At 32.4% G+C, this 22668-nt stretch overlaps 1 protein-coding gene across 1 annotated transcript; it reads right to left on the reverse strand.

Annotated features, from left to right (window-relative positions):
• Positions 1 to 13471: 13471 nt before the first annotated feature.
• On the reverse strand, positions 13472 to 16976 carry LOC134255451 (piggyBac transposable element-derived protein 4-like). Its single transcript, XM_062737981.1, has 7 exons — positions 16360 to 16976; positions 16042 to 16156; positions 15770 to 15868; positions 15588 to 15651; positions 14843 to 14997; positions 14199 to 14385; positions 13472 to 14041 (listed from the first exon to the last, which is right to left on the reverse strand). Exons 1-7 carry the CDS (start codon positions 16841 to 16843, stop codon positions 13472 to 13474), a joined length of 1674 nt encoding a protein of 557 aa, XP_062593965.1. The 5' UTR covers positions 16844 to 16976.
• Between the last annotated feature and the right edge of the window lie 5692 nt (positions 16977 to 22668).

Consider the following 22668-nt stretch of genomic DNA (forward strand, 5'->3'; position numbering starts at 1 on the left):
CAAAAGCACAATATCTCGTCTGTACAAACGCCTTAGGAAAACTGGTGCCAATGCTGATCGCCCTAGAACTGGTCAACCAAAGGTGACGACACAACGCCAGGATCGTTTCATAAGGTTGCAGCACTTGTGCAACCTGTTTAGAACTGCACTAGAAACCGACATCATTCACCTGTGACGCAAAATCCAAGAATAAGCCGAGATACTGTGCTAAGGCGTCTTCATTCAAAAGGCATCAAGCCATATAATGTTGCAGTCGGAATACCCCTTGATCGTCATTGATGTGACGGCAAACTACAATGGTTGCAACGACACCGTCCAACTGCGATTTCACTGCAAAGACGGCGTCATGTACTCTTCACTGACGAGTCAAAATTCACGCTTTACTGCTCAGATGGTCGTGGGCCTGTTCTTAGACGACGCGGTGAACGTTATGCCAAAACCTGCAAGGTGGAATATTACAGGTTCGGTGGTGGAAGCGTTATGGTATGGGGCAGGATATGTTGTGGTAGGAAAACCCACTTAGTATTCATTTAAGGCAGTTTGACAGCTCAGCGGTACATTGACACTGTTCTGCAACCTGTAGTCGTTCCGTTTGTCTACCAGCAAAACCATATCTTTGAACAAGACAATGCAAGGAGTCATGCAGCGCGACTTTCAATTGATTTTATTCACGGAAACATTGTCGAAACGTTACCACGGCCCTCATACATTCCTGATTTGTCGCCTATTAAGCACGTGTGGAACATGTTAAATCGACGCATACGAAAGCGCCAAAATCCAAAAGATACTCTGCCCGCTTTGCATCAGGGACTTCTTGAAGAATGACAGAACATTCCTATGATACAATTCAACCGTGAAACAAACTTTGTGCATCGCAGAATTCGAGCTGCAACAAATGCTAATGGAGCGCATATTCGATAATAAACCAAGAAAAGTTCAATTGTTACCACCTCTACAGTGGTGATAGATACATGTAGGTAATAATTTGATGCACTATTAAATAAAACACATGTGTATCTTCTGTAAGATGTAAACATGAAATATTTAAAATTTTATCGAAAATTGGAGGTTGCGTTTCTTTTGTATATCAGTATATTATTATCATATTAAAAATTGACTTTGAGCAGACCTGCGCTCGGTGACTGTTACTCTGTTAATTTAAATAATATATACTTTTCCCGTAGAAATCATAGAAATATTATATTTCCGTCATTTTTCTGATGTGATTTCAAGCATATGACGTCATTGCTTATGAAAAATATTTAGTGCATTGAAATCGGCAGATATTCCTCTGTTTAACAAAGTATTTTTTCTGTCAAAGAACAAGGTTCACTTTTGCCTTCTTTGGCCCTGTGAGTATCTGAGAATTGAAAATGCATAATTTTAGTTAACAATGCATTGAATATCACTTAGATGTCTGGTGACTGCGTATCTTTAAAAATGATGCAGTTTTCTTGATAACCAATACATTATGATGTCACGAAATGCGTCATTTTCCTCATTCTGAAGAAGTGTACAAAAACGACAAATTTTTTAAGCTATTTATCGATATTTAATATAGAGCGCAACCTCTGATGTAAAATTTGCAACTATTGAATGATAGAAATGATTCTTGGGATTACAGGACATGTTTTAGTTTTAGATCAGAGAGTGCTCTGGTATTATTTTTCTCTACTCGAAGTACTCAATTATACCTGTTTACATTGCAATTTCATAAAGCCAGTTCTCCTTGACCTGAACTTTTAGGAGAAAATTTTAAATAGGCACTTAATCTCTATTTTATCTTGATGCATCAAATATATAATTAAATGTTAATCAATCATTTGGTATATCTACAAGTCCATGTGTTGCATTAAATGAACTGCGTATTTTGCTTTTGAGGGCAAATAATGACCATTACCGAATAAAGTCCTTTGCTTAAGGAGGGGCGACTGGGATTTCCATTGCGCAATTCTTCGGGTATCATACTAAGATGAATTTACTTTTTCAAAACTGCTATTTTCACGTAATTAATGAAATTTTACAAAATATTATGAAATTAGATGTTGAAAATCTAATGCACAATTTTAAATATTGAATTTAAACAATTTTTCAATTTATAGGTTGATTGACGTTGCATTAATAGTATGTTTGTAACACGTAATAATACACTGACATTCTTTTAGAGGAGGTCATAGAAAATTATTAAAAAATATTTAATATAAACTCTTGAAAATAAAAAATATAGAACTTTGAAAAATTCACAATATTGCTTTTCTTTTATATAAATCCTTTGGATCTGTAATATTTTATAGTACTCCATAAAGATAAATTACATGAAATTTTACATTTTTGAATGCTCTATTTGAAATTTGACAGTAACATTTCTGCGTCTTTCATATAATGTTCAGCATGGTAAAATTTATCGTATGTTATGTTATAATTTAAGCAAATATTTATTGAAATATTTGTATGATTTGCCTTGAAGAGCAAAACATTGGCGGTTTCCTATATAATCCTATTGTAAATGTACCCGTATTTTTAGAGAGTCCCTAAAATAACAAAGCAGTAGATGTTCTACAAACTTTGTATATGTGCGTATGGATGTACATCACCTCCCAAAAATATATCCCGTCGTTTAATTTATGCTTTTTCGTGTATTTTATACGTGACTATGTATACCAATTATATGCATATTTTTTGACAGACCCATTCAAGTTAATAGCCGACAAACTCTAAATAACTCTTAAATAACTTATTTATAAAATGTCAGATTACTAAACAAACAAAGTTATTTCGTAGAGGTAAACATCGACAAAAGCACAATGAATACAAACTGAAAAACTAAGGTTCATTTTAGCATTGAACACGAGGCCCTTGCCACGTCGGTCGACTGAGCACTGGGACTATGAAAAAAGCAAAAGTCAATCTTGCATTGAAAAGCTTTAATGCATAGGTAGTCCAAACCAAATCCTAAACGGAGAGGGGGGTTATGATCTGGATTACCTTGAATCTAAACTAAGAATATTTACATATTCCTTGACTTACTGTGGCATACCCCCTTTGAGTTTGTACTTTCATTTTGGCCCTACCCTATCCCTAGAGGTCACCAGCTGAGGATGTTTCCATATAAATATGAACAATAATGGCTTTGTTGTTCTTCTGAATATGTTTTGAAAGAATTTTTTTTATTTACTCCGAGTATTCGTAGGTGAATATTTTATTGTCCATTGTGGCACAATCCTACACCCAGGGGTCTATATTTTAGCAAACTTGAACTTACACTTCCTGCCTGAGTTTGCTTCCACATTAGTTTCAACTTTCCCGACCCAGTGGATTTTGAGAAGATTTTAAAAACATGTCACCAAATGTTAAGTTTTTAAATTATTATATTTTTGTGCTTTTTATTACGCTAATTGAAAGAGGGCGCGGTCATTCATTTTACCAGTTTGAATCCCCTTTAGGCAAGGATACTTTCTGGTAAGTTTGACTGAATTTGGCTCAGTGGTGCCGGAGAAAAAATTGATATCCATGATTTTAAGAGTCCTTAACACCAAAGCACATCTAAAAATAATATAATAGGTATAATTTAAATATTTCATTTAGTCAGAAACAAGACAATATTTGAATTGATTTTATATTGTTTAACGTCCCTCTCAAGAAGTTTTCACTTATATGGAGACGCGAGAACAGACATTAGATCTTCTTGAAAATAGATCTTTTTTCAAGAAAAACGATCAAGACATGTTATTCACTTTTTTATTTTAGGCAATGACGTCATTCATAAATTAACCAAAAACAATGCGTCTCTGTACGTGTCCATTACTCTGACCAATGGAACCTTTCTATACCAAAAGTACGAGGAATTCTCTGTAAACAACGAAACAGACTACTACAGACTGTACCTGTCTGGACCGACTGAAGGAACTTTAGGTGGGTAGTGTTTGTAATCAGTTGGAAAGATAAAAAAATCCTTTGGATGTTAGTACTTTTGTAAATTATGAATAAAATATCAAAATCTTTAGCAGTAGAAAAGTTTTTGGGTGATAGGTTGGTCTGATTAATCAGTTGGATTGATATAGGATCTTTTGGATTTTTAAAAATTTTGTAACTCTTGACAAAATATCAGTAACTTTAGCGAAGTTTATGGGTGATAGAAAAGCCGAATTGTGTCACAGATCCCATATCTGGGAATGGATTAGATCACAATGCCTAAGATGTTTATCTGTTGTTTCTTTTTCCTCCTTTACCTTAATGCATAATATATTTTATCTGTAAATAGTTATTATAATAAGAATTATGAGAATGGTTCAATTTACTATCGACAATTAAATAAAAACGATGCAACTTATTTAATCTAAATTTAAATATCATGAACACATTTTATCCAATATTTTATTTTAGTTTCACTTAATGGGTATCATAAAGTGTATTTATATAACGTGAAATTTCATCGGGTATGTAGCCGTGTTATCCAGGTGTAAAGATGACAGTTATATTGGATAAATCACCAATTTAATTACCAATCGATTAACTTAATTGTAAAATACTCAATAATATTGTGTAAAAAATCAGTTTACCTGGAATGAAATCACATTGACGACATTTATAGGATCATATTTATTGGTTTTCTTAAGGGAGTATGGAACTGACGATTTTGAATCCACCGCGCAACTCCAAGTGACGTAAATGAATTTTACGTTCGTGTATGTCGTTAAAATCTTTCGATGATTTTTTGATTAAATTTTACCGTAAAGCTTATTGTGAAGTTATACTTGATATGACATGATATAAATTGTGACTAAAATGTCATTAAAATCACACCACAACACAACTCTGTGTAATTTTTACGACTTATTTGCTTATCGCCGTTTTCGGCAATGTCAACAAAGCGGATGTTTCGGAAAGCATGAAATGCGGAAAAAGCTTGGGATTTCGTCTATCAAATCTATCTAGCGGTACAACAAGGCTTCTTTGACCCAAAGAAAGCGATAGTGAACTGTGTCATACTGAACTTACTCTGCCAACAATCACTCGAATGAAGGAATCACAGTCGCATCACCATGATCACCCCACCCTACCAGTACCATGCCCACAACAACTCTCGTCTGATCTGCCCAGGTTTGTCTCTAAATTCAACTAATTATTTTTTATAGCAATTCTTTGTAATATAAATATTCAAGCTGGGTTAAAAGGGCAACATGACTATTAATCCGAGATCCCTCCGATTCTAACTTCTGTTTTTACATTGTAACCTGCACAAGTCTAATGTAAGAGCAGGGATTAGAGTCGGAGGAATCTTGGATTATATAACTATCATCAAACAATTAATACAATTCCACAGTGGTGTATATACGTGTATCACTATCTGTTGATCTTCACATGACATACTCCAGTTGAACTCCATCATGTCCAAATATAGATATATCATTTGAGACACTGTTATACATGTATTACCCAAACAATTAACCAATTAACATCATGCAAGGTGTCATCAACTTACAGTTCAATATTTCGATCACTAGTCTACACTAAAACAAAAGTAATGCACATATTCTTCACATCAAAAATTCTTCTGCTTAAAACAGTAGTATTCATTAATCATTGCATTACATTTTGTGCTTAAGCTGCTAAAATATGAAGCCTGCATTTTCATGTACACATACAGTAGTTTTATCTGTCATGTGATAGCTGAAAATGGTACATATTTACCACAGGGACTTAGGCAGTCTTAGCAAAATTGGGTATTAAGTATAGTTGCATTAATAGGTGAGCTAAGACTGTCTCAATTTCCTGTGATATTTAATATACTATGGACTTTTGTGTGGACTGCTGACTTTTACACTTGACAGCTTACTTTTACACTATGAAAAAAATCTGACAATGTACAGAAGCTGTTTTGAAATAAAAATATTTAGGTCAACATTTATTATTGTACAAAAATAATCGGCAGAAATTAAAGCACATAGAAGATCAGACAACCACTCTACCCTCAAGTACCACCATTCAAATGTTAGTGCCCCAAACACTATCTATAACCACTACTGCACTAGTAATGTTTCCTTATCTTTTATCAATTCTATACATCCGTACATGACATACGGCCAAAATAAAATTATAGTTTGTTTGGAATTGCCTCACGTCTCATTGAAATGTCCCCTCCTGAAAAAATTTTACTGACCAAAAGTAGATAGATTTTTGTTTTTATTTGCATGTAGTCATTTTTTTTTGCCTGTTACATGTATCACATACACCATACAAAACACTAAAATATAGTGTCAGATATATGTAAAAATAGGTATTTTTTGTTGATGGTTCAGTGTAGAAAATGTATTTATTGTTTACTGAGATTTTTATCAAAAAATAAAAATTCACCTTCAATTAAAAAACAAAAAAATTACCTCCCTCCCACCTGTGTCTGAAACCATTCAGACGGCAATTCCAAACAAACAATTTTTTAAGGACGGCCTAGGTTTTAATGTCAAAGTCAACCATCAAATGTTAAAGTCAGTGTTTTTGGCAAAGGTTCATAATTATGCAGACAATACTCGAATTTGGAAATAGTCATGCTATTATTCATTAGACTAGTTTATATAGCTCAAAATGTTTTGCACATAAACAATTATTTAGTATTTAATGAAATATTAATGCAGATTAAAGAATGCCCAATATTTCAACAAGATGTGTTTGTGAAAAAAAACTATTGGTCCGGTGGCAACAAAGGTAAAAAAAAATATTTTTAGCATGTAGGTCACAGTCAAGATCACAAGGTCATGACCTTGGTATCATTCGAAAGAGCTTTGTTAGTGGAGTATGCATACCAAATATGAAGTCTCTTTCTCTCATGGTTCAAAAGTTATGGCAAAGGTTAAAGTTGACAACAGACAGACAAACAAACAGACAGGACAAAAACAATATATGCCTCATATCTATCGATCCAGGCACATACAAATTTCATGTACATGTAAAAATAAACATGACAAATCAATGGATGCTCCTCAGATGTACAAACATGTACATGTATATTTTTTGAATAGGTATTCCTGTTTTTGTGGACACATGTAGTCAAGATAAAGGAGAATATAGAACATTTTATATCTGCTAAATGGGGACTTGAGAAGACTTAGATCTACCCCGGTACAAGTAAAAGGGATGGAGCTGACGGATGCTTTAAAGGCCGGTCTATGATATGGTGTACCACTGCAGCCCTCTCATGCTGTGTCCTAACTTATGGATCATCTGCTATCATTAAGGTAAAATGTTATGTTTATATATTTTATACTTGTCAATGAGTTAGTCTGTACAGGGTGTTATTAATTAAGTATTAATTATTAATTCTGTTTTTCCACCCAACTCCAGTTTATTTGTAATCTTTCATTGAAAATATGAATATTATTCATATTTTCTTAATATTACAAAGCATAACAATTTCCATAATTAAAAATACTATTTTTTGGCATCAATTTTTTATTTCTTACAGTGAGCCAGAACATCATATCAGCGATGAACGGGTAGCCCATTTGAACCAATATTTTGTTCCATAAAGGACAATCACGAAACAGGCAGACAAAACTACAGGTTTGAAAATAAATGGAAGAAAATCACTGGACACAGTATAATTTCCTATCCTAGTATTGCGGAAACTTTCGCATTGTCAACAAACTTCGTGTTGAATTATGGATAAAAGATTTGAATGAAAAACTATATGTGCATTATTCTAAAGGAATTATGGATTCTATTTTAGAAGACTTTTTCAGTTGAAGTTGGATACAAAAACAGACATTTATCCTCATGCAGTCTATTTGAAATGTCAATAGCATCAATTTATGTCTTTTAAATGATGAAGTTTTCGACATACTTTATTTGCAAAATACTATTTATAATTTTAAGAATTGTGACACTCAATCAAAGAACTTGGGTTTGGCAATTTGTTGTTCCAGCTTTATAATATAAATATTTAATAAAATATTGTTTTTACTCGCCTCTTTATAAATCACATGTGTAGCAAAATACATTGTAGTGTATTGTGGTGGTGTAACCCCCCATCTTAACAGGGTGCTCTAGCTGCAGATCTGTAGCGTTATGGTTTTATATATTTGTCTTTGACTGTTATGGTCCAAGACAAATATATAAAACCATAACGCTGCAGCTACTGGGTGCCCATGATGTGCGGTGATAACTATATCAGTTATTGATTCATATAATAAAAAAATCATCTTTAGGCCTATATGCTACTGGACAAAAAAATATCTAAAACAAGACTCAGATTAATAATTAATCAAAATTGTACGTGGAAATACAATCTTTAATTTTAATCAGAGCATGAGGCAGTGCCAATGATTTCCGTCTCCGCCTGATAACTTTATTTCATCAATTTCACTGAAACGTTAGAAACAATCGAACTTTACTTTCTTTTTTATTTTTTTTTAAATAATAATTATTCACGGACAATTGAAAATACCTCCTTTAATCAGCTAATTTGAGTTAACATCGTATCAATTAGCAATTCTCCCTAAAAAATAAATTGAAGAATTGAAAGATCAAATGTTCATTTTTACTTTCCTTTCTGCATTTAGAAGTAAATATGAAACGACATTTTATTGGTTGTTTTGTAGAAATTAAAATAACCACATGCACACCCTACCTCGTCAAAAGTAGAAGCTGTGACCTACCATTTTCTACGGGAGGTAATCCAATATAAAGTAAAAAAAAACATTACCATTAGGAAGGATAACTCTATCTATAGTCTGTTTCTTTATTTCCATCAAGTACACTGTATATACTGACTCTTGAAGGTTGATGTCATAATTCTGTTTCAGAGGTAGTTTGTTTTCCCTGATGAGGAAAACTTGTAGAAGTCATTTTTATAATAATCCGAAAAATAATAATCCAAGATGAAGATGGTGTAGACTTGTGAGTCCAAAAATAGTGTCACTGTGTTATACAATAAATATGCAAGTTGAAGGAGTCAGTTGATGATAATGGGAGATATTCCATGTTTTCAATCCAGTAGAAAGTGTAATTCCACAGTACATGTAATTAATGTTAAAAAAAGATATTTTATGTCTATACCCAGTATGAAGTGTATTGTTAATGACTTTAGGTCCACGTTGTTATAATCCAGTATGAATTGAAGTGTAGATTCCATATAGCATTTCATGCAGAAATGTGCAAATCCCTTCAACAGAGAGGTGAATTTCACAATTGCAACATAAGTAATTATGTACAGGTAAAAATTATATCACATGGGATTCTGATATTTTGTTTGCCTTAAAGGACTTTTAACACTGTACATATCAATTGAACTAAATTTTTTAAATCAAAGCAACTGTTACAAATATCTAAATCAGTATGCTGCATAAAAGCCAGCACTTACTGACACTTACTTATAAGAAAGGGAGAACTTAAAGAGAGTCTATAATAATAAAAATACTAGTTATTTGAGGTAAATGAAAGCTAGTTTCCTAGCTGTTTAAGACTTTTTAAGATTGTGGAAAAGTTATAATGAAGCTTCTAACATTTGTAAATCCTTTCATTTGAGTTGTGAATATAAAAAAATATATTTTCTTGAATTGCATCAGCTTTTAGGGAGAGCTGCAAACTGTTTATTTATGTGGACCTACTTTTGTAGGATATGGTACAAGAAAAAATGTGAGGTTTATGCAAAAAATAAGATTTAGTATAGTGCTGACTGATTTTGTTTACAACAATTTACCAACACAGTCCAAATTAAGCTTCCATCACTTTGTAGGTAAAGTCAATGTGTTGTAAGAAATTAGGCAGATTCTAAGAATTGAAGACAAATGATATAGACTAAAGGTGCATTTAAATGGCTCAAATCAATGTTTTTATCTTTATAAAATGTTTCTCCTCCATCAGTGCTAAATATCAATGAATGATAGCTATATATAAAGTGCAACATCAAATAGGAAAGCGCTAACATTTATGTTTCTTATGAGCTAGGCTTGTTTTTGTGAAAAAGACTGAGATACATGTAATAATACAAAAGTTGATGCAAACAATTAGTATTAGTATAGTGCGGAAAATCCTGTGCTGACTGATTCTGCTCACAAAAACTTTTGTATAAAAACATTGTAATAAATTGTAATTTACAATTTAAAAAAAATGCAAATCATAAAGGAAGACATTTGATGTTACATCTGGCAAAAGAAAAATCTTTTTATGCAAAAGTTTGAGATTTTAAAATATATAAAAATCCTACTTATTAAAAATTGAAAATTTGTATTTTCCTGTGCAATATTAATATCTTTAAAGTACAGGCAACTGGCTGAATTAATTAAAAAAGTGAATGATACACATTTTGATAACTATTTTGGACGATTACAAAAATACAGAAAATATTGTTAAGGTTTTATACCTAAAGATTTGACATAGTTTCAATTGACACAGATTCTCATTTTTATTACTAATTTTTAACACCCTTGCATTGGAGTGGGAAGGGATATAGTAAGGCCAAGTGTGTTTGTTTGTACTTGAATGAATAAATTCTGCAATGGGAGGAAATGAAGAAAGAATGAATGTATGGAAGATTATTAATTTGTTGGTCTAGTCTGAATACAATCACAAATTATTACATAAAATATGTATTGTAAAATGTTCCTATATATACTTCATGTGATATAGGCCTAATATTGAAATAAACAATAAACAGCTGATTGGAAAGGGAGGTAATTTTGCAGCACAAAATACCACTTCTATATTTCAAAAAAATCTTTACCTAATAGCGCTTCATTTATATAACTTGTGATTTTTCATATAACTTTTGTAAACATTTCCCCACTTAAAAATCTATAGGTTGAGATAGGTTAAGTAGAAAAACATATGTAAATAATATTTTCTTGAGCCCAACATGTTAGACGTCTTTAGAAAAAAAATAATTTACATTTAATTTAATGAACTGTACTGTAAAAACATAATAGAGTAATCACACCATATACCTGAAGAAATTAAATTTTACTTATAAAGACAATGTCACCTACCAGATAATATCCTATCATAGGAAACAAGAACACCGTAGTGGTGTGTGTCTGTAAATGCACGGGCTAACACAGGACCAGCACTTCCGCTGATTTCCAGTTATCGTTCGTTAACTTCCCCTAGCGGACAGCAGAAATGCTATATCAATTTTGAGTTTGAGTTGCAAACTGGAAATAACTTATACACTGTAATGTACAAAACTAAATCGTGAAATCGGAAGATTTCCGGATTGCTTGGCAAAACTCGAGCTAAAAGCATTATCCACCGTGTTACGAAAGAAATAAAGCAACGATGGAATTTTTTTAGTGTTGATTGATAAAATCAAGTTAATAAAAAACTAAAAACAAACATTTCATAATTGCAAGCTCATAATTGTACCATTTCATAACAGCTAGGAGCAGAGGAAATTCGGGTTGAGGAAATTCGGAAGGAGATTACTCTTAAATTTAACACTAACTTTAAATTTTTTTATTATCAATTTGTAAAACAAGCATATCGCTTTAATTATTGCATAAAAAATTTAACTTTTAATTATTCCTTAATTGCTTAAAATTACATTGTACATGTATATTAACCCATTTCCCCACTAAATAGATATTATATAAATAAGTTGGAATAATTTGTCTTTCTAGATTTTTTCCTTGTACTTTTTTCTTTTAGGAATTAATTTCCATTCCTGTTGATGACAATAGTTTATTAAATAATTATTTTTTCGATGTTTTTATGGGAATTTTGAATTTTTGAAAATTGATTATAAAAAAATCATTTTTTCATACAGAGTTACACCCCTTATTTTGGCGTGTTCTATTTTTAGATTCACGCACTAGAACATTTTCTAATGACTTTTATTAAACTATAGAAATGTTCTTCTTTCAATCGGTGTTTCTATTTTAGAGTTTTAATTACTCTGAAATTATGACCCGAAAGTCCCATACTCCCTTAACCCTTTAACTACCAGAGATTTTGTGTTTTTTACTGCAAATTGGCTAAAAATTTTCGAATAGAAATTTTGGCATTTTCTAGTCACTTTTACATAAAGCAACCTATATATTTTCTGAAAGTTAAAATCCTAAAGTATTCAATTTCGTTGAGTAAACTGACATTGCGGTTGCCATGGCAACGAAAAAGATCCATAATTGCCAAAATATGTGTTTTTCTTCTTTTTACTTCCCAGAAATACGAACAAATTTACAAATAATGCTTCCATAACAGAAGATTTAGTGATACTATAGAAAAAAAGCATATTGTGAACTTGTTTCAAGCTATACTAGTTAATTTTATTTTAAAGGGAGGGGGAGGGGGGTATGACACAATGTTCGCCATCCGTAAGCATCCTTTAACCCCTAGAGATTTTTCAATTTTTTTGCAACTGAGAGAAAATTTTTCAGATGAAAATTAGGAAGTGTTCTACTTACTTTTATAAAGAGAGTAACCCATATATATTCTGAAAGGTAATATGTTGAAGAATTTAATTTGGTATTACAAAAATGGCGTAACGGTTGCCATGGCAACAGAATTCATCCCGAAACTGTAAAAATGTGACTTTTCGCGTTTTCTTTGGAGATGCACAAATATCAATTGAATAACATTCCTTTTTTGGCAGAGTAATGTCTGATACTATTCATACAAAGCATGCAAATAGTCAGTTTTCAATTGTTTTTTAGATTTTCTGGTCAAAAACAGATGAGGTAATACAGTGACAAAGTGACCGCCCCCTGCTCTTCACTCTAAACAAGCTGTCCTTTTTCTGTGATAGTAAAAGCTATCTTAAAAACTGCAACTCCTCAGAGGGTTTTTGTTAGATTTCAATAGAACTTCGTACACTAGTGGACGTCACTAGGCCCTAGTAGGGAACATAATTGTGTCTTTTGGTTCTAATGGAGGATGTTGCCGTGGTTATTTAACGTTTTCTTTAATTTCTTATTGAGGTAGTTATGCCAATATCTGACCTCATAAAATCTCAAAAAGGTAAACTTTGTGAATACTCTTTCAAAGTGTCACTTTTTAAAAAAGAATAAAAACAAATGTAAATATAGAATGTTAAAATTACATATTGATATCAAACGTACATTGTTTATTTATTAGTGTACATCCTTGATAACGCATATAAATGGTTACCATAGCAACAATGCCAAAACTTATTTAGTTAAATTAACTACGTCACAGACAGATACTAAAATTTCAACATCAATTGATCACACATATGAATTACTATGATACAGAAATTATCTATATTTTACAAAATCTCAAAATAAAAAATGCGCAAAAACTTTATATTAGATATCATTGAGATGGTGACCATCTCAATGAACACCTTTATCCAAGTACTTTCAGTCTGTTAAGTTTATCTTTGCTGGTTGAAACACAATATATGGAATTTGGATGGACCTACAGACGACTGAAATTAAGTTGTCATTCTACTGATAAAAGAAAGGAGCACTTTTGAAAATATACAAACAACAACTATGACTGATAGAATGCAAAGCTAGGCTTTTTATGCAAGCAAGTTGTGATTAGCATGGAAGGCCTGAAAACAAGCTCCTCTACAAAGATGTACATTACAAATGCTACAGCCAAAAAATGTGTCACTTCTTCGACCGTTCTGTGTGCACTGCTTACATTTTCCACGTGGTCTCGTCAGCTTTGTGCTAATATGTCTGTCGATACTGGCAACACTAATACATGGAAACCCCCGTTCAGTCGAAGGCGCTCGCTTCCTGCTAGAAAAGTCACCAATAAGTTTCTCTGCGATGGCTAGATTGCTGTCGATCATCGAGAAATGTTTCGTTGGTTTTTTTGTATCTGGGGTCTCTAACCAAAGCAGGAAGGTATTAATTAGCGAAATTTCAAAAATAAAATTCACCAGATACTTCCAAAATTTCTTGGACGGACGGCCTACAGGGCACTTCGACCTATATTGCTGAGTTCTATCTACCCCATAGTAGTTTTCCTGATAGAGTTCCACAGCAGGTGGCCGCTGAATAACAATTACACCTCCGCCCCGAACCTTTCTCTGAGCTGGGCCATCTCCAAGAGGGTCAGAAGTTGTAGATACAATGTGAACCTAATAAAGGAAAAATACCATATCATAAACAAGTTTGAATCCTTACATTATTTGTCTATCTTTCAAAAAAAAAACTCACCAAAATAGAATTGCATTGAACAATCATCGTGTTAGCATATTTATTTTGTACAATTTAAAACGCTAATCATATACATACAGGTTTAGCATCATTCCAGACTGTGGCAACAAGATTATTGTGCTGCATCTGCTCAGCATCGCCCCTCTCAGGAAGGTGTGGATTCCTGAGCTGTAATGGAAACCCTTTCCTGTTTGACATAATTGTGCCACATCCATATATCCCGTAAGATTCCAAAGTTTGGAGGAGTGGAATGGAAGTAAAATATCTACAATTGAAAAAAAGACTATTAATTAGACTTTATTCATGATAGTTATTTCAGATTGATTATAGTCTACATTATTTAACAAGTGGCACGGGGGCCCACATCGCTCGCCTGATCACTGTAGCTAGTAAATTGGTCCATGGGTTCAGAAGAAGAATGATATTATGACAAGTTTACAACAACAATACCAATGACGGCGACGCACAATAGACAAATTTTAATCCAAAAAGCGCTCACTTGTGCCTTTCGCTAAGTGCGCTAATAATATAAGCGTATATCTTGCAATATCTGATGCTCAAAAAGCTTCTTCCCATAGGTAGGATTCAAGCTGAGAATGACTATGTCTTAGCCTTTTCAAGTTCATCTTTAATTCATTCTAATTAATTTACAGGTAAGAACATTCAAATCTCTCTCTCTCTTTCTCTCTCTCTCCAAAACAATTATACATATACTTGAATACCTGTCAAAAAAAACATGGTGACCTTTCCACTTCAGAGGCTTGCATAAATGTTTGACAACCCGTTCCCCTAATGATGGACCACACATAGAATCGTGTTTACCAAGGTACACCCTGTAGTCATTCGTGTAGCCGCTTGGTTCACATCTCATCCATATCTTAAAAAAAAAATTCAATGTCATTACGTGTAAAGAGCTGTTCTTGTTATATATTTATGTGCAGTACAAGTTGTTACAGAATTTCGATGCATGCAAACGTTTACATCACATTGTTACTTTATGATTTTCTAATCTATAATAGTCGCCCGTGTGGCGCAGTGCACGTGGTAAAAGTGTCTTTTCTAGAGGCGCGATGTTAGAAGTTGATCCATACGTCGCTGGTTCGAATGAGACTGTATAAACCGAGGACCCGTGTCGCAGTAGGTGTTTTTTTTTCTTTGCTAAGTAAAAAAAATTCTCTGGCTGCCCCCCCCCCCCCCCCACCCCCTATCAAAAACGACACAACGTGGCTGCAAGACCCATAAAATTCAAGTGTATTTAATATTCATTTTTTGTTCTTTGAAATTGTCAAATTAATTTAGATCATAAATTTATACATAAAATTTATTACAAAGTGATAAATAATTAAAAAAAATAATATGGATAGCTAAATATTACCCCATATATATATTCACTGAAAAGTATAAATGGGAATCATCTTTAATATTATTTTGGAAAACATGATTTTTGAAAATGTTGTATAAATATACCTTCAGACCACGTTTTATTGGTTTTCCTGGGGTGTACTGCTGGGCATAATGGTGTCCTTTGTACCTTAAAAACATGTGAAACGAGTAATTTAAAATGAAGATGATTTCAAGGTAGCTTATAAGCTAAGTAAAGAGTGCATGAAGAATAAGAGAAGGATTATAGAATGTTTCGGCCTATATACCTTATCATGCCCTCATCGATGCTTTGGCACTTCCCTGGTTTGTAAACCTTCTTGAAATTTTCTCTCGTCATGTTGATAAGAGGCCTGATTTTATGAAATCTGAAATATTAGAAACATGTCACGAGTTATTAAGAATTTGTTCATTGAATTTGAGAAAAATATGAATGTCTTTTTCTTGCAAATTAAAATCCGGGGGGGGGGGGGTTTATGTAAAATTATTTTTATATTTTTTTCAAGGTGTCTGAGACCTTTTTATGTGGAAAATTTCATACCTGTCGAAATTAGGTGATCCAGCAGGTGCCTGAGCATCGTTGTCATTGATATGCAGATATTGCAGTAATTTTTCGAATCTTGTTCTCGTCATGCATGTTTTGAAACCAGCATTTCCTAATAAAAAAAAGTGCGATGATTAAAAATAAATACAATTTCTTTCTTGGAACAAGGGGCTATTCTTTTTGTTTGTATTTTATAATTCATATATAAATATTATTTATTACAAAAATATGTTTATTTTTTATCTGTTTTTCATTTTGAGAATATTTGGTGAAAATTTCATGATATTCATGCAGTATTTTTTTATTTCCACTCACCAACAAACGGGTTTTCGGACCAATACATATCAATACGAGGCACTTGGTTTATCCCCATAATAATAGTCATTCCAAAAAAGGCTTTCATTTCAACACCTGTCGTGGCATACCAAACAGAATCGCGGGAACCTTTCCGTGTCATTTCCTGCTCTGCATATCTGTTAGTCTCCCGAGCCGCAATTTCAAAGAATTCTTCATTTATCATCAAGTAAAAATACTTAATCAAGTCATCATCAGGTAGAAGATTGTGTTCTGGTCCTACTGGCTCTGTAAATGGTGCTACATCCACTGGATGGAGATCATACGACCAAAAGTCATCCTCACCCGCCTCTGTTTGTTGACTGTCTGCCTCTATCGATGACTCTGTTTGCTGGGTGTCATTGTCACTGTCTGTGTCGGATGAAAACTCGTAATCGCTAAATAATTGTAGGTCAGAACCTTCAGACAAAGTATCGCTATCGTCATCCGATGAATACCCCTCCATTACAGGTACATACGTTCATAGTTCCCGCGCTACTCGCACCTATAGTCTATGTTTACATTGTAGCGTAGTAACCATAAGGGAGATAAATAGAAGGGAGATAAATAGTAAAATTGTTTTTGTAAAAAAACAAAAAAAAAAAAAAAAACACACACACACACACAAAAATAAACTACTATTGTTAGAAAAATAGTGAGAAAATAATAATTATAAAGGCAAGTTAGGTATATTTATTTTGGTCAAAAGGTTACTCCATTCCTGTAGCTATTCAGTTTTTTTGCCGAAAAAAAAATTTCACACTAATGCTGTCCGTACCGTTATTTTCAGTGCAATTTTTTTTTGTTATGATATGTAAAATGGAAACGATTATATTTGATTAATATTTGATTAATTGTTCCTAAGTTCATGTATGAACGACACAAATTCGACATGGATTTCTAAAAGAAATATGGGTGCGCGCACTCGGGGAGCTGAGCCAATGACTAAATATTACTAAATGTACATATATCTCTTCCAAAGCTATATAGAAAAAAAATCTTAATGACTCAGATCATGTTGATCATTAACTCTTCTTTACAAATAAGTCATTTAAGAAATAAATCTGTTCCAAGTATCAAAATTACATGTATCAGTTTGTTTTACGTTGCGCTCATAAACAATTTCATTGTACATGTGTACATGTAAAACGTCAATTTCGCGTCATACTTGCATTTTGTGTATTTTACTCAAAAAAGATCCAATATTCAACTACAGATATCTCTGTAACGGATGCATGTATCTTATAATGTTTGTAATACAAATGTAGGGAACATTCCCAGCTTTCGGGTCATGCCATTTATTTTAATTTTATTTTGTGTTGATATTAAGATAAATTCAACAGAGGATAGCACAAAATCGGTCATTTATGCGTAATTTTATCAACTTCCTGGGTGAATTTGAAATATTCACTTCAAGTTTACGATAATTTTTTAACATCATATAGAAAAACTTTGTGTAGCAAAAATGTTCAGATTCTTCTCTAGTTTCAGAAAATATCAGTTGTTTTGTTGTATCCCAATTATTTACAAAACGCCAACAGTTTAACCTCTGTGAATGTGAAAGTGCGTCCAAATGCGTCTCTGGGGGTTAAAGGGTTAATTATCGTTTTCTGTACTTCTACAGGTGACAGTATGTTGGACACAGGTAACCCTATTGACCTCGATCTGTCTGGGATGAACTTTTCCACACCAGACAGGGATAACGACAGGTGGAGTAATGGCAGCTGTGCTGCTTACAACAACAGAAGAGGAGGCTGGTGGTTTAATTGGTGTGGTTTCGCATTCCTTAACGGTCAATGGTCCCCAGCATACTGGTATAAACCATGGTGGCCTACACTGGCTGACGGAAGTCAGATAACAGAGACTGTCATGATGATAAAATCAAACTAAAAATGTTCAATGTTGTTTTTATTTTCCTCAAAGAATTAAATAAATTTTCGGATTGTTTTTTTTTTCACAATAAACACATGCACTAGAGAGTTTGCTGCAGACGATTGTACAATATCGGTTCAAATTGTCTTATTCGGTCCCCTGTGGTTCAAAATTGGCCAAACAAGATGTAAGTCCGATTAAAATTAAAACAACATTTTAAGAATCATATTTACAAAAATGAATTTAAGTATCAACTTGTATTTAACAAGATTTGAATATACTTTATAAAGATAAGAAATTATTGATTACAGTTAGTTTTGTAAGCCTGTTATGCAAATTATCCCATGTTTCCCACAATCGTATATGATTTTCCGGAATTTTTTTTCTAATCAAAATTGGAAATTAATTTTAACCAAATATTCGTTTATGAAAATACACAGAGAAAGTGACGACACAGGGTGGCTACAAAAGGTTGAGGACAAAAATGATGATGTAAAGAGTTTTTTTATGGTTATATATTCATGTGCTATAAGTGGTGAAAATAAATATATGTCTTGATTTATTTGTCTTCAATTTGTGGACAAAAAAAGATAAAATCAATTCGTTAGATAAAAATACTCGAGGTATAATTAAAATATTGGTAAAAAAAGAAAAAAATGTTGGTATACAGATCTGTGCAAAAAGTGAAGATAATTTTATTTTTTCTCTATATATTTGATTGACAACGATGTCGTTTTGAGATTGCTGGTCACTTTTCACCAATTTCATCTATTCATCTCAGTACTTAAACCAAAAGATGCATGGTCTTCTTTCATTCAATTTTTAGAACAAAAATGATGGTTCATAATTTACATCAGTTCTAATATTAATTTAATTCAATACTGACTATATGATTCATTGTGCGTATTGGACTTTTAGCTTTCATGTCGGAAATATTTTCAAAATATCAACACTGTTAAGAAAAAAAAATATCAAATAAAACGATTTTCTGGATTATCAATTAATTTGGCGTAAAATTTGTGGTCAAGAAATGATGTCATGACAGCAATTCCAAAAAGAAAATTATTTTCAAAGAAACATACCGAAATAAATGTAGAAAAAATAAAGTTTCATCACAAGGTCATTGTATCGCCCATAGAACTTATGAAATGATGACTTTAAACGACGCTGCTGAAACTCTTGTTTCCCCGATGGAGGTCATTGTATATGTATCGACCAAGGAAATGTGATAAAGACCATTTGAAATCAGTATATACGCGCAATAAGTCTGGTACAATGAAGGGCATTGAAGTGGTAAAATTTTCTATTTGGATGAAAGGTTCTTAGTCAGGTTTTGAATGTCAATTATAACATAACGACATGTCCATTTCTTTAGAAACGAGAAAGAAATATTCGTCCACTTTCCGCAACAAACAACATGAATTACCCTGAAATGAAGATTTTTGAATAAGAAAAAGTCCCCGCTTCTGTAAAACATGCATTGCAACGATTTTGTAAATAATTATGATTTTATTATGCTTATTGGAGTTAGCATAGCACATGGATCAGTCGAACACGTGCTTACTCGGTGTTTATATAGATCGTCAATTTGATTGGCTATTATATATATGAAATACCTGTTCTACAGGTATTCGATTGAATCATCTGACCGATTTTTACTTTCTACAGAATTGGGCGTGTCTAAAGATAGCTCAAAACGTTCCATCCAAACGGAAAATTTTACCACTTCAATTCGCTTCATTACATGTATACTTTGGTATCGCAGTAATAGATTTTTATTAATAAATGTCCTTTCATTGTAACAAAGGTACTTTTATATTAATATTTTGGCCTAAATACATATAGATATTTCTAAAGGCATCCAAAATCATTCTGATTCTCCTTAGGACATTGCTTTTTCCTTCATTTTTATATATATATATAATTCGGTGCTCGAAGATGGTAATTGACATTCCCTTCTGGACTTTGTTCTTTTAAGCATGTAGTACATATCTGTCTCAAGGCGCTACACCTCTAAAATACATCCAAACGATAAGATACCCCAGAAAAACTGAATATTACTTTTATTCACTGATTATATGCTCTGCAATGTATGGTTCATAGTGTACCTTATTTGAAGTCAGATTAAGTAATTCAGCTGTACCGGATGGAAATATATATTCCGGACTGGGAAGGTATTACTAGTACAATGTTCTTATTCTGATTGTAGTTGACGTATCGTATGAGTGAAACTTTCTCTTGAACCATTAATTAAAGAAAAGAATTTTTAATATGCAGTTAAAATATTAATTAGAACCTGGATAGTCTTAATTTTGAAGAGCATTATTGGTAAAAAACATCTTTGTATATAAGTAGATATACTTTTAAAAAATGGTAAAAAGACATAAAAAGTAAATTTCTCCTAACATCTATGTTTATGTGTATATAACTTAATTTTACTTGATTGGATAAAAGATTTTATCCATTTTGGATGACATAACTTGCCTACGTCACAATGAGTTGTGTAAAAAAAACGTATTACTCCGCGTGACGTTACTTTTAAAATTCAATCATTATAAAGCCTTATTCCGGTGATAAATTTTCTCATTGTCTGCACTAAAATAAAATTATAAGGAATAAAGCTTATTTCAACTTATATTATACGATATAACAAAACTTGGGGCAGTTTACGCTTTTTTATAAACTGCTTCGCGGTTTATAAAGCGTAAACTGCCCCAAGTTATGTTATATCGTATAATATAAGTCGAAATAAGTTTCATTCCTTAAATATTGAGTCAAATATGAAGGACATGGATATACCAAACAGTATTCAATCTTTAAGTCCATAAAACAATTCAAAAGCAGAGAATACAGTCAGAGGTGGAATCAGGTAACATGGAGAAGTTGTTTTATAAAAAAAAAGGGTGGGGGGGGGGGGAGAGAAGAGTGGCAGTAGTAGAAAATTGCATTCATATATTTACAATTAATATTGTAAATCCTTAGAATTATTTAGCACATAATTACATTCCATCATAAACAAAAATGATTTATTTTTAAAATTACATCACATATTTTTTGCCCTTGCCTTTCATGTATCATGTATCTACAACTTTGTTATAATAAAACCTTTTCTACAAAAATTCTGTTTATAATCCTCCTTATAAGTTTATAAATGTTTTACGTATTTTGGAACATTTTTAAATTTTCTAGCAAAAATAAACAATATTTGGTCTATAGAAAAAAAGAAGAGAAAATTGTATCACATACATTTCATAGAAATTCTTTTTTGAGTAGCCAAGGCAACAATGTTCTTGGAAATTTAGAACCGTTATCCAGATTGTTTTTTTTTTTTAATTTGTATTTGTGTATTCTCTTTTTGAAATCCAACAAAAACTTATTAACGAGAAGTAACCTTTCGAGTTTCACATAAATTTCTACTTTTAGTAATTTTGGCAATACTTCGTGGAAATCAAAAATTATATTGGTTGTTGTTATCACCAAGAAGTGCACGACTTTAACGCACTTTTTACCCTACCTGTTTCAGTAATTATTTGATTAATTATGACCTTTAGCGTATTATGAAAATTCCATCTTTTAGAAAAAAAGAATTTGTTATTGGTCATTTATTTCCAGTTGAAATTATCTCTTTCAAAAATATTACGACCTATATTTACATGATATAAATATAAAGGAAGCATTATATAAGATGGTATTTTATCTAGTGATTTGGGTTCTTGTTAACATGCAATAAGTAGTCAGTGTATAATGTCAAAATAAATTGTGTAATTCGTCATTTTATCCACCTGTTGAGATGATAAAAGTCCAATCCATACTTTGCATTGTTGTTATTTCCCTGTGCGGGTTCTACCAAAAGATAAAAAAGTTTTAAGATATTATTTAATTAACTTTGACTTCTTTTATGTTCATCCGTCTTTAAGCTCTTGTAGTTCCGCCCATTGGGTTGATTTATTAAACCCCATCCTATCGATCCAATCAGGGAATGGTTAATTACGAATTCAGTTTAAAAAAAAAGATAAGTCATTTATTTTACTGTATAAATTCTTGCAATGTCAGATATTATTCATTGAAGACTTTAGAAACAACTATGATGAACAAGGGATTTATGGGAATTATATTCCCTGTTCTATTTCGGCTTTCCACGTCTGTATCAAGGCGATACACAGCTAAAATAGACTTGAATGATAATATACTACAGGAGAACCTGTTGTCTGAATATGAAGCTTATTCACTGATTATGTGTTCAGCAATGTGTGGTCCTGGGTGTACTTTCTTTGGTTTCAATTTTCAAAGACAGAAATGCCGACTTCACGCCGGATGTCATTCAACTAACTCAGCAGGACCGGAAGTAGGATGGAGATACTTTATTCCGGACACAGAAGGTATTACTAGTACAATGTACTTATTATGTATGCAGTTGAC

The sequence above is a fragment of the Saccostrea cucullata genome, unplaced genomic scaffold (genome assembly GCF_032062105.1).
Source record: "Saccostrea cucullata isolate Sc308-1 unplaced genomic scaffold, CSIRO_AGI_Scuc_v1 ctg5215, whole genome shotgun sequence".
Classification (NCBI taxonomy): Eukaryota; Metazoa; Mollusca; class Bivalvia; order Ostreida; family Ostreidae; genus Saccostrea; species Saccostrea cuccullata.